This window comes from Carica papaya, chromosome 8, assembly GCF_054855325.1.
Source record: "Carica papaya isolate Zhongbai chromosome 8, ASM5485532v1, whole genome shotgun sequence".
Taxonomy (NCBI): Eukaryota; Viridiplantae; Streptophyta; class Magnoliopsida; order Brassicales; family Caricaceae; genus Carica; species Carica papaya.
Window position 1 is genome coordinate 25,290,388 of NC_142316.1, and position 22,384 is coordinate 25,312,771.

The 22,384-nt window shown below is 40.8% G+C and overlaps 1 protein-coding gene across 3 annotated transcripts; it reads left to right on the top strand.

Annotated features, from left to right (window-relative positions):
* Positions 1-13,900: 13,900 nt before the first annotated feature.
* Positions 13,901-21,890, top strand: DFC (DHFS-FPGS homolog C). Of its 3 annotated transcripts, XM_088209513.1 has the most exons (18): positions 13,901-14,078; positions 14,338-14,426; positions 14,895-15,076; positions 16,117-16,328; positions 16,437-16,502; positions 16,623-16,732; positions 17,148-17,208; positions 17,368-17,451; positions 17,729-17,785; positions 17,906-17,966; positions 18,175-18,221; positions 18,391-18,468; positions 19,300-19,458; positions 19,683-20,036; positions 20,314-20,392; positions 20,596-20,748; positions 21,006-21,202; positions 21,616-21,890. In XM_088209513.1, the coding sequence occupies exons 3-18, from the start codon at positions 14,911-14,913 to the stop codon at positions 21,673-21,675; spliced, it is 1,944 nt and encodes a 647-aa protein (XP_088065639.1). In that variant the 5' UTR covers positions 13,901-14,078; positions 14,338-14,426; positions 14,895-14,910; the 3' UTR covers positions 21,676-21,890. The 3 variants fall into 3 exon arrangements, with proteins under 3 accessions (XP_088065639.1, XP_088065638.1, XP_088065640.1); XM_088209512.1 differs by lacking the exon at positions 14,338-14,426; XM_088209514.1 differs by lacking the exons at positions 13,901-14,078; positions 14,338-14,426 and adding an exon at positions 15,180-15,267 and having other exon boundaries at positions 14,940-15,076.
* Positions 21,891-22,384: the final 494 nt, after the last annotated feature.

Below are 22,384 nucleotides of genomic sequence, written 5' to 3' on the forward strand. Positions count from 1 at the left end.
AGATGTCAAAGATGCTTTAGGAGGTACTTTGCATGAAAGGCTGCTAAGAACAGCTCCCAAGTAACCGGAACAGGCAAGGTGGTCTGCTTGAGTTCTCATCAGTGGTCTGCTTCTCCCACTAGCATGTAGGTAGCAAGGGTGACCTTCTACTCGGAAGTCACCCCTAAGGTCTTGAAGGCCTTCTATGTCTCTGCCAACCAGTACTCAGCTTTCAAAAGAGAATCCCTCTGCAAAAGTGGATGGGTTTAGTCTCTTGTACCTCTCTATATAGCCTGGGTCAATCATGGAACAAACTAGGTCCCGTGGCAAAGGGATTGGGCCATGCTGATGGTAGATTGGGGGGTCCTGTAGTGGTACTTGTTGATATGGCAGGTGCACTGGATTATACGGTGGCGGTGGTACTGTGGAGGAGTAGGGTCGTACTATGGTGGCTCAGGATCCTCTCATTGCAGTGGTGGCTCAACCTGTGGCAGCGGGGGAGGGTCAGGTATCTCCCTCCTCTTCTCTCGGCCCTGCTGAGCTGCAATGAGTCTTTCTAATATCTCAAATATCATGTCCACGTCTTCCCTGAGCAAACCCTCCCGGGCTGCTTGGTTTAGTGGGTGTCTTCCTCTACTCATTTCTTTGTACCTGTATTTCACAAGGAATGGTTGAGTGATAATTCATTGTTTGGTGTTTCTCTAAGTATTATTGTGTAAGGGACAGGTCCGAGGAACGCGGCTCTAATACCAACTGTAACGACCCCAAAAATTTTAAAAGAAATGCATATAATAATTTGAGTGCGAAAGTGAAATAAAGTTTAAGGTTAACATCTCTTACACAATAATTCAAAAGTACTAACAAACATCACGGAATAAATTTTCTGAAAAAAATACGAAAAATGAAAAAACTAAAGGAAACTATAAAATATTTAGGGTCTACTCGTAGCCTTATTGCGGATCGGGCTCGGGAATTGGATCCTCCTGATCTGAAATGGTTAAATAAAGGGTGAGCTACACTAGCCCAGTAAGGACATCACAATATATCACCATCATAGAAGTAAAGGTTGGTAGAAAATCAAAAACAACCAATAGAGCACAAATTTTAAACAAATTCATTTATCAATAATAAGACCATTTACCGTCCACTTACCGCAGTAAGATTTATAAAAATAACCTATGGAAATAATAACATTATAAATATAATAATTTCATATACAATCTGCAACATAGCACATATTATACTTTTAAATTCAAATCATCAAAACAACAATTGCCCTTTTTTATCAGCCTACTAGTATATATGAGGATCCATAGGGGTGTCCCCGCTACACATGAACCTTTTCCATTGAAAATCTTAATTCCAGGACCGTCCCTATACCCCGTCTGGTATGAGTGCCAAGATACTAAACCTCGATACCCCGTCCGGTATGAGAGTGAAGCGAGCTATCCCCATACTCCGTCCAGTATGAGCGCCAAATGACCAAGTCTCCATACCCCGTCCGGTATGAGACAACGTTCACGGTAGGATTCCCTATGAACCCGGTCCGTCCACCATCTCTCAGGATATCTAATGAGGCTGTCATGTTATCCATTTGTTAGATCACATCTATTTTCTGTTTATCCTTAATCTTCGTTACCAAATTAAACACAATCACATAAACAATGAGCATTACCCGGTAATACAATCATATCTTAAATTCAAAAATCACACAGTGGTCAAGTAATACAGTAATACATGCATTTAAAACTCTAAACCAGACATCATCATGCATTAAAACTGTAAAATAAATCAACAGGAATCAACAGAGAACAATGTTCGATTTCGGGCTCCATTAGCACTCCGTAATTAATTATGCATATTTATCTAACTTGTACAAAAGTCTGTATTATTATTTTGTTCAAACTTCACATCTATGATAGAAAATAGGGTGAGGGGTCCTTACTTGATTCGACACCGAAAACTAGATGGTTACTGCGCCTATGGGCAGTCCTTAGGTTCCCTGAATTTTTCTTCAGGAACTGAAACGCGCTTACGGTACCTATAAGTGTCTCAAATAAACCCAAAAATCAGACCTAGGGCCTTCTCGACCAATTTCAGAATTCCGGCATGGCGGTGCCGCTGCCTGCGGTGGTGATCCACCTCGGATTGGCTGTTTTCGGCCAAATTTAGCTGAACTTGTACCGGTTCCTGCGAGAAAACATACTTAGGGCTCTCGATGGGCCGAAAAAATACAAAAAACCAAAACTCACCGGCAGTGGGGCTCTCTGGTGCGGCGGCTCCTCCGGCTCACGTTGTGGTTGGGTGTTTTGCTTCGGTCAACCTGTAGAGGAGGAAACGGTGGCCACAACCGTGGAAAATCACATCGAACGGGAATCGAAAATGGCCTCATCGGAGGTATTTTTTAAAACACTCCGTGGCGGCGCCGCCGATCTGCGGCAGCGTTTTCAAGCCAATCTGTCGGTTCTTTTACTCCAATTTGACCATGGGTGCGTTTAAAATTGAATTTCATGCAAGAGAGAAAATTTTTACCTCGTTTGGCGGTTGGAAATTGCTCCGGTACGGCGGGGGGTGGTAATGGTCAGCTCCCTGGTGGCTGGGCTGTCTTCTCCGACGAGGGGCTCTGACGGCTAGGGTTAGGGTTTGGGTGTAGATGAGGTTATTTATACCCATCTATTTTTGATCTGGGTCGTCCATCGCTTTTAATCTGGATCGTCCGATTGCGATTAAATAAGAAGTGAATCTGGACCGTTCATCGCGATTCAATCTGAGCTGTCCGTGCGCGATTCAATCTGGGCCATCCGTGCGGGATGCAATCTGGGCCGTCCGTGCGCATTTTTTATCTGGGCTGTCCATGCGCACGGAACGGATCTCAACCGTTCAATCGCGCGCGCGCGAATCGCCCACGTGGCTCCCCCCGCCTGGCCTCCCGCATCAGCGCCTCTGCCACCTAGCACGTCCTGGTTGGTCGGGACTGCTGACCGGGCAACTGATGTGACGTAACTTTTCTAAATTGCGTTTTGACCTCCAGTTTTTTATTTTTCTTTCAAAAATACCCCCAAAACCCAAATTTTCACCCATTTTTTCCAAAATTATTTTCAATTAAATCCCTAATTAATTTTTTACCCATTATTATTATTATTATTTTCATTAAATCAAATTAAAATAAAATAAAATAAATTAAAATTATATAAATAATAATTATATTTATATAAAAAATAATAGTTAAATAAAAATAAAAATAATTAAATGTTGGGTGTCACAGATAACATTTGAATTTGAGTTATTAATTTATAATACAATTAGAGTCTTTATAAGATAAGATAATTTGAACTTTAATTATTTTTTCTACAAATATAATATTATCATGTATAAACTAAATATTATTTTAGTTATAAATATAATACTCAATTTTTGGGGTAAATTTCTATAATCTTATCTCTTTTAGTCTATCATAAAAGAAGTATAATAAAATCTTCCACAATATATAAAATATATACATATATACTTGTACTTTTACCATTTATTTTAAAAAACTTTAATAGTTAATTTTTTACTTTTAAATTAAGCTAACATTAAACTTGAATTAATATCAAATACATGTTCAAATTAAGTTAAATCCAAATAAATAAATCTAGCAAATCTATTTACTTCAATTCATTTCAAACTGAAGTGAACATAAAATTGTTTGACAAACTTATTAAGTTATTCTGATTTAATTCAACTCAATTCAATTATTAACCTCAATTTATTAATCATCGTTGTTATATATCCAATGAAACTCATTTATGGTCATGTTTATTAATATTTTTATAAATATTTGTCAATTGTAATAATGATGTTGAGTTAATAAAGTCAAAAAATATTATTTTACATTAAAAATAATAATATAATAGTTAAACTTTTTATTTTATTTTTTTAAAAAATAAAAATGTATAATACTTCATCTAAAGTACAAAGTTAATTTATTTAAATGATTTATATTATAAGTTACTCAAGAATTTAAAAATAATAAAAATAAAATATAATACAAAGTAGTCCATCAAAAATAAATTAATGGTTATCATAAAAAAACCGGTTCATGACCGTAAATAAAATTTAATTTTATTTGAATATTGTATTATTAGTACTGTATTTTTTATTTATTTATAAACAAGGGTTTTTTTTTTTCAAAAATAAATTTAATCATGAATGTATTGTTTACACCATCATCACTTTTTGTAACGGCCCCGGAAATATTAAAATGAAATGAGTATTTAAATATATCAAATGCGGAAGCGAGATCAAAATTTCAGTTAACATCCCTTACACGAAAAACCAAAAACGTACTTAAAATATAAAAGATTAAACTAACTAAGAGAGAAACTCGAAAATAAAACTATGAGTATGACTACAGAGTCTCTAGGCATCCCCTTCGTCGTCCTCCTGCTGAACGGGCTCGGGAACCATGTCTTCCTGATCTGAAATGGTTAAATAAGGAGTGAGCTACACTAGCCCAGTAAGAACATCACGATATCTCACCGTCACGGAGGTAAAGGTGGGTAGAAAAACACAAAAAGACCAATGGAGCATAATTTACAATAAACTCGTTTATTAACATGAAAACCTTCACCATCCACTTACCTCGGTGGAATTTATGAAAACAATATAAGAAAAATAATAACATTATCATAATCATGGAATAATATAAGCTGTAAAACATAACACTTATTACGCCTCTTGTAATTCAATCATTGTACAACATATCTTTTTTTCATTTACCAGCCTACTAGTATCCGTGGGGGTCCATAGGGGTTCCGCTACCCGTTAACCTTTAACATTCATAATCAGTTTCCAGGGCCGTCCCCATACCCCGTCCGGTATGGGCGCCAAAACCATGAACCTCAATACCCCGTCCGGTATGAGGGTGAAACGGGCCGTCCCCATACCCCGTCCGGTATGGGCGCCAAAACCATAAACCTCAATACCCCGTCCGGTATGAGGGTGAAACGGGCCGTCCCCATACCCCGTCCGATATGGGTGCCAAAACCATAAGATCTCCATACCCCGTCCGGCATGTGAGACCACAATCCCGGTAGGGTTCCCTACGGACCTGGTCCGTCCACCATCTCCCAGGATATCTAGTTAGGCTGACCCTCATAATACAATTATCAGTCTACACAATCTTTCATTTTCCTTTTCCTCAGTCAGCATCATCAATTCACATACAAACAAGCAAAACAGTAATTCATGCCGAACAGACAACATACAGTATTAGTTTTTCAGTCATTCAACCCATGATTAATAAAAACGTAGTATTTGCACACAAATCTGTAAAATGAACACATCAAACCTCATTTTGCATTTAAAGCTGTAAACAGGCTAAATAACAGTAAATCACCAATCACACTAGACTCGGGCTCCATTAGCCACCTTAAGCAATTTCACACATTCGTTAATTCAAGAAATACCGTTTTATCATTTTGAACTTTAATACCGTGATAGGAAATAGGGTGAGGGGTCCTTACTTGTTTTCGGGATCCGAATACGATTCACAGTACGCCTGCAGGCCGTCCCTAATTTTCCCTGAATTTTTTCCGGGGAACTGAAACACACTAATAGTACCTGCACGTGTTCCAAAAAAAAATCCAAATTAGGCCCAGGGCCCCTTTCGGACCAAATCGCAACTCCGGCACGGCGGCTCCGCCGTGCTCCGGCGACGGCGCCGCCGCTGGCGGCGGCGAGTCGCCTCGGGTTGGCTGTTTTCGGCCGTTTTCGGCCACACTCGCATTGGTCCTTGTCAGAAAACAACCCTAGGGCCCTCGGGGGGCCAAAAATCACGGAAAAGCGGAGCTTACCGGCGGCGGCGCTCTCGGGTACGGCGGCTCTCCGGCGAGGTTCGTGTTTTGGTGATTCGGCTTCGGTCAACCTGTAGAGAAAAGAATGGTGATCACGGTGATATAAAAATTGCATCGAACGGAGGCCGGGAAGGACCTCGTCGGAGGCAAAAACCGAGAGGGGTGCGGCGGCGCCGCTGGGTTTCGGCCGCGTATTCCGGCCGTTTGGCCGGGATTTCGGCCTCAATTTGGCCATAGGAGGAATCAGCGGAGAAAAACGAGTCGAGGGTATGAAATTTACCTCGATCGGCGGTCGGAAATTTCCCCGGTGCGGCGGCGGGTGGCGGCGGTCGGCCTCTGGTTCGTCTTCTCCGGCGAGCGGCGGGCGGCTAGGGTTTGTGGTCTGGTGTGGGGGTTCTATTTATAACCCCTTACCTTTTGATCACAGCCGTTCATTTCGTTTTAATCTGGGCCGTTCATTTTTGATTGAATCTGGGCCGTCCGATCGCGCGATTGATCTGGGCCGTCGGATCGCACCCACGCGGATCGCCAACGTGGCTCCTTTCGGAGTGACGCGGTCTTGCCACGTGGCAGGCCCCGGTTGGCCGGGACTGCTGACCGGGCCTGCTGACGTGGCCCCCCCCCTTTTTTTTTTTTTTTTTTTTTTTTTTTTCCTCCTTTCCGGGTGCTACAACTCTCCCCCCCATAAAGAAATTTGGTCCCCAAATTTGCCTCATTACTCTTGATCAAACAGATGAGGATATTGGGCCCTAAATTCTGATTCCAGCTCCCAAGTCGCCTCCCTAGGCGTGTGGTTCTGCCACAAGACTTTTACAAATGATATTTCCCGGTTACGGAGTATTCTGCTTTCTCGGTCCGTGATACTGACCGGTACTTCTTCATAAGACAAGTCCTCTCGGAGTGAAAGCGGTTCATGAGCCACGACATGAGAAGGGTCCGGATTGTACTTGCGCAGCATAGATACATGAAACACATTGTGAACCCGGGAGAGCTCAGGGGGCAGTGCAAGTCTATAGGCAGTGGTACCAATCTTGTCTAAGATTTCAAAGGGTCCAATGTATCTGGGGTTTAATTTTCCCCTTCTGCCGAACCTACTAATTCCCTTGAAGGGGGTGACTTTAAGAAACACCCGGTCACCTTTCTCAAAGGCCAGGTCTCTCCTCCGGGTATCAGCATAGCTCTTCTGCCTACTCTGAGCTGTCTGGATGTTCTTCTTGATCTTAACTATCTTGGACGTGGTTTCTTCCACCAAATCCGGGCCAAACAATCTTCTATCGCCCACTTCCTCCCAACAAATCGGTGACCTGCACGGACGCCCGTATAGCGCCTCGTATGGGGCCATGCCGATGCTTGCTTGGTAACTGTTGTTGTAGGCAAACTCTATCAGGGGTAGATGGTCGTCCCAATGGCCTCCGGAGTCAAGGACACAAGCTCGGAGCATATCCTCCAGCGTACGGATTGTCCTCTCTGATTGTCCATCGGTTTGGGGGTGGAAGGCAGTACTAAGGGACAGCTTTGTTCCCATAGCTTGCTGGAAACTATTCCAGAACCGAGAAGTGAATCTGGGATCCCTGTCGGATACCACTGTTACTAGGACCCCATGCAGTCTGACTATTTCCCGGACATACATTCTTGCCAACTTGTCCAACGAATCAGTCATTCTGATGGCCAGGAAGTGGGAAGACTTAGTGAGTCGGTCAACAATTACCCATATGGCATCGTGTCCCGATCGTGCCTTGGGTAGTCCCGATACGAAGTCCATGGTGATGTGTTCCCACTTCCATTCTGGAATCGGTAAAGGCTGAAGCAACCCCCCTGGGCGTTGATGTTCTGCTTTGACCTGTTGACATACCAAGCACTTAGATACGAAGTCGGCTATATCTCTCTTCATCCCATTCCACCAGAATCGGGGTCGCATAGTTTGGTACATTTTTGTACTTCCTGGATGCATGGCGAACCTTGAACTATGGGACTCTGTCATGATGTCTCTTTTTAATTCATTGTCGTCTGGGACACACATTCTGTCCTTGAAACGAATCAATCCGTCGGCAGAGATCTGAAATTCTGAGTTCACTCCCTGTTCTGCATCCTTCTTGCGGTTTACTAGGGCGGGGTCGATTGACTGGGCTTCCTTTATTCTTTGGATTAACTCGGGTTGGACTGCTAGGTGGCTCAAACATGTGGCCCTCTTCAGATCTTGCAGTCGAACCTGCTGCGTAGCCCCAATGGACCTGCATTCCGAAACCATCAGATGGGCTAGGGTGCCTGCACTCTTCCTACTGAGGGCATCGGCTACTACGTTGCCTTTACCTGGATGGTATAGGATGTCACAATCATAGTCCTTGAGGAGTTCCATCCACCTTCTCTGACGCATGTTGAGATCCTTCTGAGTGAAGATGTGCTTCAAGCTCTTATGATCGGTGTAGATCTGAAAGGTCTCTCCATACAAATAATGGCGCCAGATTTTCAAGGCGTGTATGATTGCGGCAAGCTCCAAGTCATGGGTAGGATAGTTCTTCTCATGATTCTTTAGCTGTCTAGACCCATATGCTATAACCTTTCCATGCTGCATCAGGACACAACCCAGGCCCAGATAGGAGGCATCACTATAAACTGTATACCCTCCTGATCCACTCGGTAGAGCCAGCACGGGTGCAGTAGTCAGTCGCTTCTTCAATTCGGAAAAACTCCTTTCGCAGTTCTCATTCCAATCAAACTTTGCATTCTTCTTTGTGAGTCGGGTTAGAGGGGCCGCTAGACTGGAGAACCCTTCGACAAACCGGCGGTAATAACCCGCCATCCCTAGGAAACTGCGAATTTCCTTAACTGTTGTCAGCCTTTCCCAACCAAGTACCGCTTCAACCTTTTCGGGGTTCACCGACACCCCTTCCTTCGATATAACATGTCCTAGGAAGGCGGTTTGCTCGAGCCAAAATCCACACTTGCTCAACTTTGCATACAACTTCTTTTCCCTGAGTACCTGGAGGACTTGGGCAAGATGATAAGCATGTTCTTCTCTACTTTTTGAGTAGACTAAGATATCATCGATGAACACGATGACAAATTTATCCAAAAACTCTCTGAAGATTCTGTTCATTAGATCCATAAAGATGGCCGGGGCGTTGGTTAGCCCAAACGGCATAACCAGGAACTCATAGTGTCCGTACCTGGTTCGGAATGCCGTCTTGGGGATGTCTTCAGCTCTCACTTTCACCTGATGGTAACCTGATCGTAGATCTATTTTAGAAAAGACCTGTGCACCCTGCAACTGATCGAAAAGGTCATCAATCCGGGGGAGAGGGTACTTGTTTTTAATTGTTACCTTGTTTATCCTTCTATAATCAATACACAGTCTCAACGTTCCATCTCCTTTCTTTGCAAAAGTAACCCCGGCACCCCATGGGGAAATGCTGTGTCTAATGAAGCCACTGTTTTGTAGCTCAGTGATTTGTTTCCTTAGCTCTTCCATCTCGATGCGGCTCATTCGGTAAGGAGCTACCGAGATGGGTTGGGTTCCTGGCTGTAAGTCTATGGTGAACTCGACCTCTCTGTCCCCTGGTAGACCGGGCAGTTCATCCGGAAATACGTCTGGAAAGTCTCGGACTACTGGAATCTCTTGGATACAAACTTCCTTCTTGGGTTTACCTAGTTAGGGAAAATACAATATCAACGCACTGGGAATTAAGAAGAAAAGAATTTGTCATTAGAGAGAATCAGTACCGAATAATTTTATTAACTTGTAAATGGCTCCTCGTTGGGAGGATTAAATACAATCTTTTTATTAAAGCAGTCTATGGTGGCGTGATACGCCGCCAGCCAATCCATTCCTAGGATTACATCAAAATCCCCTGTGTCTAACCCTATCAGGTCTACCCTCAATTTCTTATCTGCTATCTCCACGGCACATGCCCTGTAGACAACCTCTCCTAGTAATGTCTCCCCCCCAGCGGTAGATACCAACAATAATGAATCAAGTCTATTAGGTGATACACAAATTTTGGAAGCAAGAACATGTGAAATAAAAGAATGTGATGCACCAGTATCAAACAAAATATGAGCAATGTGGCCAGAGATAGTATACATACCATGTACCACGTCCGGGTCTGCATCGGCATCCTTCTGGGTAAGGTTGTAAACTCTGCCCTGGATTGGAGGCCTCCCTTGATTCTGGTTCCTAGGGCACTCCCTCGCATAGTGCTGGGCACTGCCGCATATGCGACAGGTGTTGTTGAGGCGGTAGCAGGGTCGGTCCCCATGATCCCTGCCGCAGTACTGGCAGGTCTTCCCACGAGCTGCCCCCATAGCCTGAGGAGGGCCCTGAACGGCAGGCCTGGGTCTCTTACTGGGTTGGACAGGCATGGTAGGCGCTGGCCTGCGGAGCGGGGCTGAAGGTCGGGAACTTCCCGTTAGCTGAGGGCGGGTGTCGAAGCTCCTTTCTATGATCTGCGCCTTTGTCAGGACTGCCGAATATGTCTCGAGCTCCATCACCAACAAGTGCTGTCTGATCGCCGGGCGGAGACCCCACTGGAATTTCCTGGCCTTTCGGCCCTCATCCAACAATGTCTCCGGGGCATGTCGGCCTAGCTCCAGGAACTTGCGGGCATACTCCGACACTGTCATATTACCCTGGACCAACTGAGCAAATTCCATTTCCTTTAAATGTTGGATGTGTTTAGGGAGATACTCCGCATGGAAAGCCGCTAGGAACTGCTCCCAAGTAACTGGTACAGGCAGGGTGGCCCGCTTGAGCTCCCACCAGCGTATTGCTTCCCCTACCAGCATGTAGGAGGCAATGGCAGCCATCTGCTCAGGAATTACTCCCAAGGTCTCAAAGGCTCTCTCAGTCTCCGCCAGCCAGTATTGGGCCTCTTCGAAAGAGGATCCCCCTGAAAAAGTAGAAGGGTTCAGTCTCCTGTACCTCTCTATGAAGCCGGGGTCGATCAAGGAGGGAGCGGGGTCCCGAGGTAGAGGGACTGGGGCCGGCTGAGGGTGAACTGGGGGACCCTGTGGTGGCGCCTGCTGATGGGGTGGGGGCACTGGAATGTGCTGTGGCGGTACCTGTTGGTACTGTGGCTGTGGTACCGGGTCGTACCGCGGCTGTGGTGCCGGGTGGTACTGTGGAGGAACAGGCTCCTGCCGGGGTGGCTCGGGATCAGCCTGCTGTAACGGGGGCTCAACCTGCGCTAGCGGAGGAGGTCCGGGTAACTCCCTTCTCTCCTCTTGCCTTCGCTGGGCAGCTACGAGAGCTTCCACCATCTCATATAATCTGTCCAAATCCTCCCGAAGCGAATTATCTTGGGCCGCTCGGTTTAGTGGGGGCCTTCCTCTCCTCATTTCTGTGTACCTGCATTTACAAGGAATGGTTGAGTAACGACCAATCGGTGAGTATTTCTTTAAAGGACTATAGTGTAAGGGATGGGTCCGAGGAAATGCGGCTCTGATACCAACTGTAACGGTCCCGGAAATATTAAAATGAAATGAGTATTTAAATATATCAAATGCGGAAGCGAGATCAAAATTTCAGTTAACATCCCTTACACGAAAAACCAAAAACGTACTTAAAATATAAAAGATTAAACTAACTAAGAGAGAAACTCGAAAATAAAACTATGAGTATGACTACAGAGTCTCTAGGCATCCCCTTCGTCGTCCTCCTGCGGAACGGGCTCGGGAACCATGTCTTCCTGATCTGAAATGGTTAAATAAGGAGTGAGCTACACTAGCCCAGTAAGAACATCACGATATCTCACCGTCACGGAGGTAAAGGTGGGTAGAAAAACACAAAAAGACCAATGGAGCATAATTTACAATAAACTCGTTTATTAACATGAAAACCTTCACCATCCACTTACCTCGGTGGAATTTATGAAAACAATATAAGAAAAATAATAACATTATCATAATCATGGAATAATATAAGCTGTAAAACATAACACTTATCACGCCTCTTGTAATTCAATCATTGTACAACATATCTTTTTTTCATTTACCAGCCTACTAGTATCCGTGGGGGTCCATAGGGGTTCCGCTACCCGTTAACCTTTAACATTCATAATCAGTTTCCAGGGCCGTCCCCATACCCCGTCCGGTATGGGCGCCAAAACCATGAACCTCAATACCCCGTCCGGTATGAGGGTGAAACGGGCCGTCCCCATACCCCGTCCGGTATGGGCGCCAAAACCATAAACCTCAATACCCCGTCCGGTATGAGGGTGAAACGGGCCGTCCCCATACCCCGTCCGATATGGGTGCCAAAACCATAAGATCTCCATACCCCGTCCGGCATGTGAGACCACAATCCCGGTAGGGTTCCCTACGGACCTGGTCCGTCCACCATCTCCCAGGATATCTAGTTAGGCTGACCCTCATAATACAATTATCAGTCTACACAATCTTTCATTTTCCTTTTCCTCAGTCAGCATCATCAATTCACATACAAACAAGCAAAACAGTAATTCATGCCGAACAGACAACATACAGTATCAGTTTTTCAGTCATTCAACCCATGATTAATAAAAACGTATTATTTGCACACAAATCTGTAAAATGAACACATCAAACCTCATTTTGCATTTAAAGCTGTAAACAGGCTAAATAACAGTAAATCACCAATCACACTAGACTCGGGCTCCATTAGCCACCTTAAGCAATTTCACACATTCGTTAATTCAAGAAATACCGTTTTATCATTTTGAACTTTAATACCGTGATAGGAAATAGGGTGAGGGGTCCTTACTTGTTTTCGGGATCCGAATACGATTCACAGTGCGCCTGCAGGCCGTCCCTAATTTTCCCTGAATTTTTCCCGGGGAACTGAAACACACTAATAGTACCTGCACGTGTTCCAAAAAAAATCCAAATTAGGCCCAGGGCCCCTTTCGGACCAAATCGCAACTCCGGCACGGCGGCTCCGCCGTGCTCCGGCGACGGCGCCGCCGCTGGCGGCGGCGAGTCGCCTCGGGTTGGCTGTTTTCGGCCGTTTTCGGCCACACTCGCATTGGTCCTTGTCAGAAAACAACCCTAGGGCCCTCGGGGGGCCAAAAATCACGGAAAAGCGGAGCTTACCGGCGGCGGCGCTCTCGGGTACGACGGCTCTCCGGCGAGGTTCGTGTTTTGGTGATTCGGCTTCGGTCAACCTGTAGAGAAAAGAATGGTGATCACGGTGATATAAAAATTGCATCGAACGGAGGCCGGGAAGGACCTCGTCGGAGGCAAAAACCGAGAGGGGTGCGGCGGCGCCGCTGGGTTTCGGCCGCGTATTCCGGCCGTTTGGCCGGGATTTCGGCCTCAATTTGGCCATAGGAGGAATCAGCGGAGAAAAACGAGTCGAGGGTATGAAATTTACCTCGATCGGCGGTCGGAAATTTCCCCGGTGCGGCGGCGGGTGGCGGCGGTCGGCCTCTGGTTCGTCTTCTCCGGCGAGCGGCGGGCGGCTAGGGTTTGTGGTCTGGTGTGGGGGTTCTATTTATAACCCCTTGCCTTTTGATCACAGCCGTTCATTTCGTTTTAATCTGGGCCGTTCATTTTTGATTGAATCTGGGCCGTCCGTGCGATTGAATCTGGACCGTCCGATCGCGCGATTGATCTGGGCCGTCGGATTGCACCCACGCGGATCGCCAACGTGGCTCCTTTCGGAGTGACGCGGTCTTGCCACGTGGCAGGCCCCGGTTGGCCGGAACTGCTGACCGGGCCTGCTGACGTGGCTGCTGACGTGGCCCCCCCTTTTTTTTTTTTTTTTTTTTTCCTCCTTTCCGGGTGCTACACTTTTAATTTTTGAACTACTATTAAACCGATAAAATTACTTTATATATTATGCCTAAAAATTAGAATTAATTTGCACTAAATACATTTTTTTGAGCAAATTAAATAAAATTTTTAATAACTTATATTCCAATTTATTGTCATTCATATGTCACCTTCTTTAAAATATGGAATAGTTTATTTATTTTATTTTTTTAAAATTACATTTTATAATAGGCCGAGCCCTCATGGGTCACGCCCACTTAAAATTACTTATTAGTGGTCAAAAAAAGAATCCCGCATATGTATATATATATATATATATGTGTGTGTGTATATATATAACCAGTTTTATAGGCTTTAGCACCAGCCACAAAGTACGGAGGCAGACAAGGGAGAGGGAAGTGAGCTCCCAAATCCCACCAAACTCTCCCTCCTTCCCTCCCTCAATCATCACCAACCTGACCAGACCAAGGAACAAAAAGAACCAAAACAAACATGGCTCCTGCCCCAACTTCATCCGTCTGTTTTCTCTCCCTTTCTCAATCTCTTACATGTTTATCTGCTTTCTCTACACATGCATATATGTATATATGTACAGCTATTTGGATAGTCTTTACTTTATGGGTAACTGGGTGTGGGTCTATTGAGAGACTCGGCTATATCTTATTGGAGTTAATGGGAGTGTCAGGGGATAGATTAAAGGGGAAAAAGGAAATTTCTTTTTTTTGTGCCATTTACTTGATTGATTCTTTGTTTGGCTGCTGGGAAATGTTGGCAGGTCTGGCAGTGGGAGATATGATCTCTACGTGTTTGATGTTAAGTCGATTGGAGTTCTAAAGAACATACTTTTATTCCATGTGAACCTTGGTTTGTGCTGTTGATCTGATCCTTTCTCTTTCTTGTATATCTGGAAATTGTTGGGGTTCTAATTTTGATTTTCGAATGACCTGTTTATAGTTGTCTAATGGAGTGCATCAATCTATGTTTTAAGGTCAAGGCAATGATAGTGATGATTTTCTTTCCTTTTCAATGCAAGGATGCCTTATTCTTAAGCGATTACCCTAGTTTATATTTCTCTCAACATTAGCTTATAAGCTAAAAAAGGAGTCAATTCAAGAAGCACTTAATTATAAGCTGAAAAATTATGCTCGCTTTCTCTTAGCAGCTATAACGTTTCTCTTGAATATCAAGTTATAAGCTAAAAGAAGTCGAATAAAAAGTTTCATTTCTCCCCTCTCTCACATAGTTCCTTATTGAAGGATAATCAAGCTGTCTATTTTGGTATAATGTATGTATATGTACTTATGATGACAGAATTACCCTTTTTTGCTGCAGGATTGATGTTTTCCTGATGCTTGATACCGCAAGCAGTACTTGTTTGAAGTGCGGGATTTTTGGCGTTCCACAGCTTCTTAAGAGAGCACAACCATCGTACATCACACAAACATGGAGTACCTTTTCTCCTTCACTTTTCTACCCCGAACACTGTGCTCATTATAAGAACAGTATAAGCGGAGGTCTGAATTACTTTATTAATTATAATCATTTAAGCCATGAAAATTAAACCAGTAAAAGCAATCGAGTAATTGTGCATCTTACGAGCATTATTAATGTATGTAGGTAAAGATTACAGTGAAAGATCCTTGAAGTTGTAAAGCTAGAGTTTATTTTGGTATTGGACAAACAATTGTGGACGAATTGAATTATGGTGTGTGACCAATATCCATATTCATTATGGCTTTCTGTGAATGGTCAACACTGAAATATCGATTTTTCTTTCTTTGTGATTTCTTTTTGAAATCTTATATGAGAGACGGTAATTCTGAAGAGAGAATGGAGTAATGGTTGCCCTTTTGGAATTATTTTCACGAGGTATTTGAGTTAGGGGATCAGGTGTCTGAAGTATGACAGTCTTGTTTCCATAAACGTTAAATTTCAACACAACGTATGATGGCCTTGTACTTTATCTATGCTTTCAATTTAGAAAAATTGCAGTGTTGAACATGAATTGATATCTTAAAACATCAATAATAAAGTGGAACTGTTTCTTACAGGTTTAAGTTTTTACCATAGTTGGTCACTGAATCAAATAATTTCACAATTTCTTAACAAATTCAAGTGGTTGTATAAGCATTCTCAATAATCCTTATCTTTTCTAGCTTGTCTTGTTTTACCATATTGTTATGTGGCTCATATTTCTTGAGCTTACATTTTTTCCAATCTTAATCACTGCCACAAGATTTTCTTTATAGATATGATCATTAAGTATTTCTTTTTGTTGTCATTATTTTAAAAGCCTTCAGTTTCATAACAATTTAGAAATTATGGTGTGAGGAGCCTTGTTATTAGAATTTATCAAGAAATTATAACAGACTTCTCACATCAGTTAGAAATTATTGATGTGAGGAGTCTTGATGCTTGAGATTTTCTAATAATTTGAGAAGTCTTCATAACAATCTCATGCAAATCTTTTCTCCCCCCAGAAGACAAGTCTTTATGCTTGAGCGAGTGATTGACTCTGTATTTTCTAATTTCTTTATTGGCATATATTTTCCAGGTCTTAGAAGTTCCATGTCCTTGACACAAGTCATCAAAAAAACAGAGAGGAACCCGGACATGGAGGAATGCTTACCAGACCTTCCTGTTCCATCTTCATATGAAAAAGCTATGGAAGCACTTTCTTCTCTCATTACACGCCAGAAACGTGGAGGCAACTCATCTTTAGGTGGTACATATGGAAAATTGGAGAGGATGTCGATGTACCTCAAGGTAGCATACTTTGCTGGCATGTTGAAAATCTTGGAGCATGCACCTATGCGTGTGTTTTTGTATATAACTGCATCGACTGAATTATTTTGTTGTACTGAAAAAATACAGATTCTTGGTTTGGAGGAAAAAATTAACGATCTCAAGATTATCCATATTGCTGGAACAAAAGGAAAGGTAGGTTATGCTTAGTTTGACTATATTATTTTGTATTAGATTTGTTTTCTTAAATTGGTACTAGTATAACTTGAGCATCATTGGTACCTGCTAACTTCTCTTTACTTCTTTCTATTTCAGGGTTCAACTTGCACATTCTGTGAAGCTATTTTACGGGAGTGTGGCTTTCAAACTGGACTTTTTACCTCCCCTCATCTCATTGATGTTAGAGAAAGAATTCGTATCAATGGGTTAGTGTTAAAAGAGAAAATATTGCATGGTCTTGGTTCATAACAATGTGTTGATTGGGACAGTTTAATTGGTCAATATACGATTTTTGGGTTGGTCCAGTTAAATTGCATGAACCACCATAACTTTCTCTGCTTTTTGGCTAAGATTAAGGGTGGCGTCTGTTCTTATCAGTTTATTTTTCACCGTTGACTCACATCATATTATAATTGTATAGACAACCATGTCAAAGTCAATTCCAACCTATGATGATAGTTATTCATTATAAAGGGAAATTACCGTATCACCTCTTGATGGTTTTATTGAGTGCCTGCTAAATCTATTATGACAATGACTTTAAAGATCAAACCTTTTTAAGTGCCTGGTCTTATATGATAGGTAATATTTAATATGTTGTGTTTGCTCTTGCTTTTGCAGGTTGGATATATCTGAAGATAAATTTTTACTGTATTTTTGGGAATGTTGGAATCTATTGAAGGTAAATTTAACCTTATATATCTAGTTGTTCATCATTGATTTTTTTGAGATTGTGTTGCAAAATTACAGTTAGGGCTGAACTGGTTGATAGCCTGTTAATGTAAGTCATGCTTTCTGGATAACTTTTTTCTTTTAATTCTCTGGATGTCTTAATTTGCAGGATAACCTTATAGATGGCCTGCCTATGCCTCCACTTTTTCAGTTTCTCACCGTATTGGCATTTAAAGTTTTCATCAGTGAACAGGTTAGTCCTTCAGCCCCTCTTTATGTCTTTGAAGCTTGTCAGAAACATTGTTTCCAGATTCAGCAACACAACTTGTTGATTTCTTTTAATTTTTTCTGTTTACTTTTTGTTGCATCTAAATGTAATAATATTTTCCAAATAAGATATATGCAATTACATGGATCTTCTCCTATGTAAGCAACTACAAGAATTTGCCTTTTCAACTTTTCAGCTTTGTCAATAAACTGATTGTAATTCCTAATCAGAGTGGACACTTATTGTAATTTCCTGTTCAAAGGTAGATGTTGCCATCATTGAAGTTGGTCTTGGGGGAAAAAGGGACTCCACAAATGTGGTACATCTCTTCATTTCATTATCCTTTTCGATCATCAGTATTATCTCCTGGAAAATGGTAGCAAACGTGACATACAGGAATAAAAATGATTATTTAATTTTTTTGTAAAACCAATGCCAGATTAAAGAACCTGTTGTCTGTGGAATTTCTTCGCTGGGGATGGATCACACGGAGTCATTGGGTGCGTTTTCTGAATCATTTCTTTTCCATGAGTTTTATGACTTTATAGCTTTTTATTTCTGCTCACCTGCAGCAAAAGTTCTTGATAATTAATACTGTTAAAAGTTGTTGGTTTGGTTAGTTTAAAAATACTTTATCGAATTCTTTTGGTTTAAGAATTGAATATACAACTGAAACAACAAAGGTAACGATCCTGAATATCAACACAGGGAATACAATTGGACAAATTGCATCACACAAGGCTGGAATTTTCAAGGTATTATTTCATTTGTTTATGTATTAGAAAACCCAGATTAGAAAGAATATGGTTCTCTTTAGGAATGGATTTTTCTATTAAATATAGATTCTTTCATTATTGGAATTTTTCAGTTTTTATTTTCAACTAGTTTACTGAGCTGGGTTACTATTCTTCTCTACTCATGAAGCCTGAAGTCCCTGGATTTACAGTACCTCAGCTTTCTGAAGCAATTGATGTTATTCAGCAGAGGGCCCATGAACTGATGGTAAGTTCGAGTATTTTCTTTTCAATAAATTAAACACGATCATGTATGTGGTAAATTACATAAATTTCCCTTTAGTTTTATCAGTTTGAAACTAGAACTAGTATTTTCAACTATATCTTTTTAGGACCTGCAGTTTTCCAAATGTTACTCGTTGTCGATAAGTACAATGCAATTGATTTGTTCCCTTGAGACATTAATTAAGTCATTTGTAGCTTAAAAATCACCAGTTAATTAAGTCACCGCAGCTATATGTGTGAAGTGTGTCACAGTAGATTCCAGTCTGTCTTACCAGAACAGTAATTGGAAGGGCCTAATTAAAATATTTATGAACTGTGGATCCTAAAAATTCAATTGGAAATTTAGTCATAGTAATTTGAGATTCTGCTAATTTACATGGCAATTTTACATAATCTACTCTTTTTTCACGTAGATTGGACCAAATCATTTTTATCTGATTATGTAACAAACCTGTTGTTTCCTACCATATACTTTAAGTTCCATTTGAAGGAATGGCCAAGTCTATGAAATAGTTGATTATGGTTAATTATCCAAATAGGAAAAACCTCCTCATATAAAAACCTTTTGGGTTCCATCTACGGATGAAGCACAACTCCGCTATATTTTCGGGCAAATTTCAATTTTACAATATGTGATCAGACAAAAATTGAATATAATTTCTAGCTCTGATCCCATGTAAAATAATTAATTATAACCAATTATACTTAATACTTAAGTTGATAAGAAATAACAAATCTATTATTTGTTAACTAACATTCTTTAATGCATAGGCTAGTTCCTTATCTGATTGATTTTTATCCTAATGAATTTCAGGTTCCGCTAGAAATAGCTGCACCTCTTGATCAAAAAATGTTGGAGGGGAAAAAGCTTAGCTTGTCTGGTGATCACCAGTTCATTAATGCTGGTCTTGCTGTTTCCCTTTGTAAATGTTGGCTTCGCAGAACAGGGAACTGGGAAAAGATAAACCAAAATGTTAGATATACCCCAGCGTCTTCTCTCTAATATTTCTTTTTATGCATCTCTTTTCTTTCATTTTCCTTTTTGGAAATTAATTTTGTTTTCAATAACTTAGTGGATTTTCTCCATCATAAGGAAAATGAATGCAGCCTAGTCCTTTTATATATCGACGATTTTAAGAAAGAATTTTGTTATTCAGCTTGGTATTGACTTTTCAGCGATGTGAAATGTGAAAACAGGATAACTGGGAAAAGAAGTTGCCAAAGGCATTTCTTAGAGGTCTTTCCACAGCACATATTTCTGGGAGGGCTCAAGTTGTTTATGACATTGTTTCTGAACCCTTTAATTCATCAGAAATGGCGGTTAAGTCCTCCGGGGACCTGATCTTTTACTTGGATGGAGCTCATAGCCCTGAGAGCATGGCGGCTTGTGCTCAATGGTTCTCTACTGCCATTAAAGGGAACAAAAATTCACCTCCATCACAGTTATCTACTTTTTCTAAGGATGAAAAAAGTATGGAGCATGTTAGACGAAACGGTTATGCCCTAAACAGAAAGGAGAGCACCAAAGAGTCTGACAAAATACTGAAACAGGTAAATGCATGATGAGCTACAAAATATAGATATTTTGATTCTGTATTTGGTGCTTCTGTATGCATGCTTTGTTAGTCTGGTTCTATTTAAACGGTTCAAGGATGGTCTTCGAGCCCCTACCTCAGCCTGGCTGGTCATGTACAAATTTTAGGTGTTGTAGGGGATGTTATTCGCAGATATGAGAATTCGAGTTAGGTCTTTTGAGCTACTTTACCTATAACTAATTGGTTTAACACATAATGTAAGGCAATGAGTCTATTGGTTGTGTGTGTGATAGGTTCTTTTATTCAATTGCATGGATGTCAGAGATCCTCAAATACTACTCCGGCAGCTTGTCAATACTTGTGCTTCTTCAGGTATCAATGCCTTAAGTTAACAACTTAAGCCTTTATATTTTAATTTGAATAAGTTATACCTTAAATTTATGAATTGAAACTGTACCCTCAATTTATAGACATGTTAGTGAAGCCTTGTCTTGTAAAGCAAAAAACAATATGGTCTTGTGGTTAATGGGACTTAGAGCACTAATGGGTTCAAGATTTTGTCGAAATTCTTACAGGCACACATTTCTCGAAAGCTCTTTTTGCCCCAACGATGTCAACATATAACAAGGTTACTTCAGCTACAATCATTCCTTCAGATATTTATAGTAGGGATTTGACATGGCAATTTAGGCTTCAAACAATATGGGAGAGGACAATCCATGGGGCGGGTAAACCTAACTTCCCTTTTTCCCGGAATTTGAATTGATTTCTTTTAATGCTTATAAGCCCGTAAAACATAAGTGTATATCAATTCTAAAGTAATCTTGTGATAGAAAGAATACAAATTTAACAAAAAAATGCTCTGGTGTTTGGTGACAGAGAAAGAAAAACGGTAGCACCAAACAGGCCTTAAGAGCATTCTTCTGTTATAAACATATTGAACACTAATCTAACATACTGGTGTCTATTTTTGTTCCCTAAACAGATATTGCACTTGACATCAAGACTTACCAGATTGATAGTATAGAGATCTTACCACCACATGATTTTCTTTATTGGAATACTTCCAATTGCAATCCTTCAGATAAATTTTTCGCTTGCAGCACCATAATTCCTTCATTGCCACTGGCAATAAAATGGTTGAGAGATTGTGTGAGAGAAAATCCTTCTTTACAACTTCAGGTAATCGAGTAACTACTAACACTTCGAGTATCCTTTCTTTTTCCAACTTAAATAAATGCAGTTGACAATGAACATGTGGCAAGTTTGATATTTTCTGCGATTTATTTATATTTTGATATTTCTACCATTTATTTATTTATTGATTATAAAAAATACATGCATATGATTTCGGAAAAACGAAACCCAAAATGCATCCCATAATTCTCTAGTGATGTACCTCTTTCTCGTTGCATATATTATTGGAATGTAGATAATAGATTTGGATAATTTCTTATACTTTAAGGTTTTGAAATTCAATAAATCAATTAATTACGTCACACAGCATGAAAATAAGAGGTCAGGAGTTTGAATTCCAGACTTTAAGAAATTATTATTGGAGGGATAAGTTACAGATTCTCATTATGTATTTACAGGTTCTTGTCACTGGATCATTGCATTTGGTTGGAGACGTACTAAAGCTGTTAAAGAGATAATTTGATTCAAATGAGTAATAATTTTCTAGATTTTCCCCCTGTTTTCCTTCATTTTTGTTAGTTTGGCCATTCATTCACTTTAAATAATGATGTTTAGCTTAGTTGGTACAACACTTCTCATTTAAGTTACGATCAGATCAAATTTTGTATTCATTGTTGTAAAACTAATTCATTTTAATTTGTACAATAAAAGAAACCTATGTGGAATGTTATTAGGGACTGATTATTGACTTTCTGCTTTACAAAGCTCCCTATACTTTGTTGATTCAAGAAGGAGGCTCCACATTTGCTGGGTTATGGAAATGAAAATTTTTGAACTTCAGTTATGTGGGTCCAACCCACATTGAACACAAAAGGATTAGAAATCCTTTGGGATTAGTTATATGCGTTAAGAGTAGGATTAGAAATCCTAAACCAAGTAAACAAAAAAAAGAGAAGTTTGGGTTGATGAGATAACTCAAAAAAAAAAGCACAGAATAAAGAAGAAAAAAAAAAAAAAGGGGAAGAAAAGGGCTGCACCACTTGGAGAAAAGGAGAGTAGAAATCTTTTTTAGAGTGCGTGAGAATCAAAGGAAAATGTCAGATTTTTTTTTTTTTTTTTTTTTTTTTGTCTTTTTAATTAAATCTTCTTTGGACATTGTCAGAAATAGTAAGTATTTATTATTCAACAATATAATAAGAATTGTGTTTGCCATATTTATCTATAAAT